General features: G+C 28.8%; 1 protein-coding gene across 3 annotated transcripts in view; it reads right to left on the bottom strand.

Annotated features, from left to right (window-relative positions):
* Positions 1-632: 632 nt before the first annotated feature.
* LOC117178313 (putative thiamine transporter SLC35F3) overlaps positions 633-7,530 on the bottom strand; it is a 24,369-nt gene continuing 17,471 nt past the window's right edge. For 2 of the 3 annotated variants that reach the window (XM_033369691.1, XM_033369692.1), the window contains exon 9: positions 5,737-5,987. In XM_033369691.1, coding sequence (XP_033225582.1) covers positions 5,779-5,987 — 209 coding nt within the window. In that variant the 3' untranslated portion in view covers positions 5,737-5,778. Of the gene's footprint in view, positions 821-5,736; positions 5,988-7,530 lie in introns of those variants that run through there. The other variant, XM_033369693.1, reaches the window with a different exon arrangement.

The following is a 7,530-nucleotide window of genomic DNA, read 5'->3' as shown; positions in this document are numbered from 1 at the left end:
ATATCCTTCTCTTTACCTTTTACCTTATGTTGAAAGACAAACAGGAGGATGTTCAGTAAGATTAGAAAGACTGAAAAAGGTTAGAGAGACGAATGAGGAGTGGATAGAAAAGGGGGAAGATCTATAAGTTACATCACTGATATAGCGAATAAAACTCAATCCATGTCAGTAATCTGCATTACCGACCAATCTCAATACCGACTATCGGTAACTGTGCATGAAATAGAAAGTTGATCAGCCGGAAGGTGGCGTCCTAGTGGTAAGGCACTACTACTAAGTTACGATGATTTTTCCTCACATATACATCAGTTGGCTTCAATTAAATAAACAAATTAAGAAAAAAACTTATTTAATAGATTTTTCCGACGAGAAACTCCGAAAAGGATTAACGACTTTAAAAATGTATAAATAAAATGCAAGCAAATCAAATTGAAATAAATATGAAATAATCTTAAAATAAAGTAAACAATGTGCTTTAGCTGTGTTCCTTTTTACCAATTTCTACTATTATTATATTTAAATTATTATTTTTCTCAAAGCTACCAACATTTATTTTAATATTAAAATTGATTTAGTCTTCTAGATAATTAATTACAACTATTGAATTCGAGTCAGGTACTAATTTAATTCACTACTAATTTTCTAATTTATATCTACACTGATTTAGTAGTACAAATACCTAGACTACTTCATTTTCTAGTTACTGTAAACAAATTAGATTGAAAAGAGGTTTGCAAATAATTATAATCATTGACAACGATCTACGTCACTTATATGCAAAATGGAGCAATGCTTTAAGATGAAGCATTTTCCAGGAATCCTGCAAAATAAGTTTAATACTTGTCTTATACGTGACGACCCAAGCGTGCTTATATTATACTGTAAAAAGCACCTAATTTGTATTCTTATATTTAATTCACGATTCTAGAAAGCATGTATTATTAAGCTGCCAACATTTACTCGAAAGAAAAGATTAGTAGTAGAGATATGAGCACGACGCCATTTACTCGGCAAGCAAGATTCTTTTCTAGGCTTAGTTACTGACAGTCAGTATTGCCAGAAGCCGACAGTGCAGATCTCTGACATTGATCGAATCTCTATCGATATATCAGTAGTCTATCTTACCGATAATGTTCATCCTCTTTAATCTCCCTATGCATCAGCTAATTCTTCTCCTCGAGGAGGAGAATAGAAGGCATTACCGACGGAGGGTAATACCGACTGTCAACAATTTAGCATGGTACAGAACCTTGCTCGGTCGATAAGTGGCGTTGTTCTCTCATAGATATACTACTAATATTAATTGTTTCTAATTTATTTGCAAAAATAATTATGTAGTTTAATTGTAATGTAGCTTTTTGTAATGAAGTTGATCAAATTATATAAAATTCGAAGTCTAGAAGAAATATTTGTAAAGAAGTTGAAACTTTTCAGTGTTAAACAAAAATTATTCTGCAGGGTATTCACGAGTGGCATGCTCTTCGTATCCAAAAATTTGTTTTGCATATAACATCTGACCGAATGTCGGTAAATTATTTTTCTTAAATCATCAGTTTTCCCTTTTGAAAGAAAGATTAAGTTCATGATTTACCTTAAAATATGAAGTGAGAGCGGTGTACAACCTTTTTATGCAGATGAATAATTTACAGTGAAATCTATCGTGAAGATATAAAAAAATAGTTTTTCTATGGTGTAAGAATCAACATATTACTAATGATGACTTTATTTCAAATAAAATTAGTTATTTCTCATAAAGCAAGTTTAAAACTTACGAAAAACCTTTGTTTTAACCATCTTTTTTGTAATCACATTTTTCTATCGCTTATTAAAATTTTTTGAAAAAATTTCGAATTTTAATAAATAATAGCTATTTTTAAATATTCTCTGCAAGTTCACTGTCTCTAATTTTAAAAGTACATTTTTGTATGACTATAATCGTTATAAAAATTTATTTGGAATACTTTTTTTCTTAACAAGTCACGATATTTGAAGATTATTTATTTATTTTCAAAATTTGAAACAGTAGAACGTAGGGAATGTTTTGTCCAAAAAAGTGATGATTTATTAAGAATTATTTATAATTTTTATTTATCGTAAGTTTTACATTTTTTATAGAAAATAATGCTTTTTCTTTAATAGGACATAAAAAAAAGGTAGTTCAATTCTTGAATTCATAGAAGACTTATTTTCCAGAGAAGATTTTTGGCACGTCAACTATTTTAACTATAAAAGCTTTCATCTTTCGTTAACAGAAGAATCAGTGAATAATAGTGTGGGTAAAAATCGCGTTAGAAATTTATATTTTCATTTTCAGTCTCTGAATCCCCCCTTGCAATTTTTTTTCAATACAAACAAAAATTAACATGTATTTTTTTGAAAAATTTCTATTTAAGGGTTATTATATTTAAGTTATATTTAATTATCTCTTCGCTCTTACTGAAAAGTTTTTAAAAAAATTAAAGTTTCAGAAAAAACTGAAATTTCTAGTATTATTCTCAGAGAATATTGTCATAAATAATAATAAATTGTTTTTAAAAAGTGTGTTTGTTAACTTCAATCAATTGTTACTTCCTTCTAATCAACAATGTAGATGCCTTCCTACCCTATATAGCTAATATTGATATATCGATATATCGCACATCGATAATATCGTTATCAGCTATGTGAAAAAGGATCTATCTTACCGACTGGTGGTATCTTAACATTAACACGAACCATGATCATCTGTCGGTAAATTACCAGTCGTCTAGGTTTACTACTAAAAATTGTTTTTTTTTTAATTCATAAAAAATTAACGGGATGAGAGTATGAACATTTCCCCAAAAAAATTGGACTGCCCTAGTAAATGTGATTAATACTTAAACACGATTTGCATGGTTTCTTAAGTGGATACCCCAGAAATTATTGATCAGAAAAGTGTGAAGTATGCATAAGAACTTCAAGTAATCTACAATAGAAAGTTAGAAATTAAGTATGTCTTTCAAGAAATTGAAAAAGGCAATGAAAATAATTAAGCGTATAAAGAAGAAATTTAGAGGCATTGATATAATAGGGGAGACCATTCTACGGTGGATATTTTAAATTAATTATTGTATACTGTAAGTTTATTATCCGCTGTAGGGTGGTATCCCTTAGATAATTTAAAATCGTTAACTTTCAATTAGGGGAGACCACCCTAAAGTGAATAATAAACTGGAAGTATACAATCAATAATTTAAAATATTAATGTATGTTAAATAATTTGTTCAAGTAAATTAATATTTAAGAAACTGTACGCGTTAATAAATTATGATTTATTTATATTAGGTATATTTGTACTTTAGTTGAATTTACAAAAAAAAATAAAATTGAACTAAAAGTAGTTGCATTCTCAACCAAATATTTAAATTTTTAAATTGAAAAGATAAATTTTGTAGAAGGCAATTGAATTTTCAAATTGAAAGAACATTAGATTTTTTAAATAATTAAACTTGGATTTGAACTTTCAAAAAAATGAGTTTTTTTATAAGTTCAGTTTTAACCAAATTGTAGAATTTTCGATTTAAAAAATGTCAGAAAAAAATAATAATATTGGAAATTTTAACACAGAAAAAATTTTTATTAAAAATTTCAATTTAAAGTCAAACAAAAAGTATTTTACTGTATAGGCCAAGCAGGCGATTACAAAAAAGGTGAATCTTATCCAGATAAATTTTTAACCATACAGTTACATTTTTAACCATCAAAGATAACATTTTCACTTAAACAGCTAATTTTTAAACCCAAAAACAAATTTTTAATCTGGAAAGATTTTTCAGACAAAAATAAAAAAAAAATTCAATCCAATTGTATATTCGAACAAAGCCGCGAATGTTCTAGAAAACAGTAGAATTCCCAACCTGAAAATATAAATTTTCAACCAACAAGTTAATTTTAAACAAAATAGTTCAATTTTCTAAGAAATAATAGAATTTTTAACCAAGCAGTTAAATTTTCATTCAAGGAGATTGATTTATTTCTAATAAAAATACGGATTCAGAACAAAATACTTGAATTCTCAACTAAATTATTAAATTTTCAGTTTAAGCCAATTTATTTCCAACAGAATAGTTCAATCTTAAACAAACAAAATGAATTTTCATCAAATTAGATCAATATTTAACAAAAAATATAAATTTTTAATGAAAAATGTAATACATAGACGAATTTTCAACTAAAATAAAAACAATTTTAAAGAAAAAATGAATTAGTTACATTTTTAGTAGAGGAAATTGTTTTTTAACAAGAAAACCGAAGTAAAAAAGAATAATTCAATTTTCAACAAAATATTTTAATCTTAAACAAATAAAATAAAATTTTATCAAATTAGTTCAATATTTAAATAAAAATCTCAATGGAAAATTTAGTAAATAGTTCAATTTTCAACCCAAAAAGATTAATTTCCAAGCAAAAGCAAATTCGTTAAATTTCCAGTAAAGAAAATTAATTTTTAACAAAAAAAAAAAGAATTTTTAACAACTCAGTTCAATCTCAAATAAACAAAAAAATTAATTTTTATCAAATTAGTTCAATATTGAACAAAAAGTACAATTTCTCCATCAAAAATATAATGCATAGTTGAATTTTTAGCCGAAAAAGATCAATTGTAAAGGAAAAATAAACTAGTTACATTTTTCGTAGAGGAAATTAATTTTGAACTAAAAAACGACTTTTTTCACAAAATAGTTTCATCTGAAAAAAATCAAATGAATTTTCATCAAATTAGTTCAATATTCAACAAAAAATATAAATTCTTCTTCAAAAATGTAATACATAGACGAATTTTCAACAAACAAAAAAACAATTTTAAAGAAAAAATAAATTAGTTACATTTTTAGTACAGAACATTGATTTTTAACTAGAAAAACAAATTTTTAACCGAATAATTCAATTTTCAAAAGATTAGTCTAATCTTAAAAAAAAGAGATAAAAAAAACATTTTTAAGAAATTAGTTCAATATTCAACAAAAAATACAAATTCTCTATGAAAAATGTAATTCATTGTTGAATTTCCAAGCAAAATCAAATTAGTTAGATTTTCAAGACAGAAAATTAATTTTTAACTAAAAAAACGAATTTTTAATAAAATAATTCAATTTTCAACAAATTAGTTCAATCTCAAAGTAACAAAAAAATTCATTTTTTTTCAAATTATTTCAATATTCAACAGAAAATACCAATTTTTCATGAAAAATATAATACATAGTTGAATCTTCAATCGAAAAAGATCAAATCCGATCAATTATAAAGCAAACATTAATTAATTTAATTTACAGTACAGAAAATTTATTTTCAACTAAAAAACTTATTTTCAACAAAATAGTTGAATCTTGAACCAAATAGTAGAATTATTAACCCAAAGAAATGATTTCTGTATCAACAATAAAATACTAGACTTTCCAATTAAAAAGAATGAACTCTCAACGAAAAATAGTTGGATTCTTTTCCCTGAGTAATTATTTTAAATAATAATGTATAAATATATTAATAATGAATAATTATCTTCTGTAAGGTGGTCTCCCCTGAAAATATTAAATTCTAAAGACCTTAGAGTATGAGTGATAGATCCCTGTTCATAATAGATAATAATTATAAAGCTTAGTTCCTACTTTTGCAGTTCTACGCGTTGCTGCTATTCTAGTGCAAAACATAGTAATAGATAGTTTGAAAATTGATTCTTGCATGAGTATATTTATGTATATTGATACTGAAAAAAATGTAAAATTAGTGCATAATATATAATTGTACAAATCTAAAGAACTAAAGAATAATTGTAATAAATGAAGTTTGAGCTAAAGTGCATATATCATGAGGCATAACAAAGTTTGAAATTGCATACCGAAGAAGCCGAGTGATGTAGTCAGGCCAATTGTCTGGGAACATCACCAGAAAAAAACCAACTGCTATTAAAATCATCCCTGCCAGCTTCATACCGACAAAGTTAGCTCCATATAGAACAACATCTAGAGCTGAAAAAAGAAAATTAAAATATAAATTAGAATCATTTTTAATGATAGACCCGACTCTCAGTTTAGCCACTCCCGGTTTAGTAATTTCTGGAACTGCAGACTTACGCAGTTTTTCAGCGCGCGTGGCGAGAGACGGTTGCAACTCTATAAGCTCTCAATACATCCATCTGCCCCTTCCTTCTAAAATACCTTTCCCTTTAAACCTCCATCTTCCCATCCCCTCTCCTGTTCTTCTTCTCCCACCAATATTCCCTAATAAGCTTACTTCCCCCTTCTTTTAAAAATGTCTTCTTATACACGCCCAACTCTCTTTTACAATCCTTAAGCTCGTTCTCCCCTTCTCTCTCCTAATATAATTAGGTGTACTTACTATCCAAGTGTCCACTTTGCATACTTCTCCTATATCAGATTCTCCTTTTTACTTTCCTTCTACCTCGACACCTACACTCCATACAATAGCACACTCATCAGTAGCAAGTGCAAACAAGTTCTTTCCCACCATCCATACCTGCTTTATCACCACATTTGCCCTCCTCTCTCTTTTACATTACCAGCCTCTCTCATTTCACTGAAAGAGGAAGCCCAGGTACACAAACTTTTTCACCTCTTGCACCGTCTTTCTTTTTTATTTACACTTCCCTTCATTAACTCTTCCACCTCCTTTCCTGAGTACCATAACTTGGGACTTTTCTGAATTCAACTAACCTAAATGCTCCTATCCTAACTCCTCCTATTCTAACTCCTCCTAACCTAACGCCTACTACCCTAACTCCTACTATACTAACTTCTTCTACTATAATTCCTTTTATCATAAATCCTGCTATCGTAACTCCTCCTACCTAACCTCTCCTACCCTAACTCCTTCTTCTCTAACTCCTACCCTGAGTCCTGCTACTATAACTCCTTCTACAATAAATCCTCCTACCACTCCGGCCTCTAGCTTATTCTCCATGTCCGCGAATAAAATCGCAAAAGCGTTGGGTCAGTTACACTCCCCTTTCTTAACCCTTCCACCTCCTTTCCTGAATACCATAACTTTGGACTTTTTCGCACTCAGCAATAACCTATTCTTATCTAGGTATCTTCTCAATCTCTTCATCACCTCCTTTAAAGCCTCCTCTTTTTACGTCAGAAAAATATCTGCATACGCGAGTGACCATATCCTAACTCCTCTTACCCTTACTCGTGTTACCGTATTTCCTCCTACCATAACTCCTTCTACCGTATCTCCTTATACCCTAACTCCTTCCATCCTAACTTCTTCTAGCATAACTTTTCCTACCCTAACTCCTTCCATCCTAACACCTCTTACCCTAACATCTCCCATCCTAACTCCTCCTACTCTTACTCCTCATATCCTAACTCCTCCAACCTCTCTCCTATCTCTCTGACCTCTACAAAAATTTTCTCTTAGAATAGAGTTAGAAAGTCGCGGTTTTTCTCAAATTTTTAAACTTGATTTCAACTTTTTAGCGATGCGAGGCAGCAATCGATTATAAATAATTTTGTAATGCATTTATTATCATTTATTACAATATTATCT

This window comes from Belonocnema kinseyi, chromosome 8 (assembly GCF_010883055.1).
Source record: "Belonocnema kinseyi isolate 2016_QV_RU_SX_M_011 chromosome 8, B_treatae_v1, whole genome shotgun sequence".
NCBI classification, from domain to species: domain Eukaryota; kingdom Metazoa; phylum Arthropoda; class Insecta; order Hymenoptera; family Cynipidae; genus Belonocnema; species Belonocnema kinseyi.
This window is presented reverse-complemented; position numbering and strand designations above follow the sequence as displayed.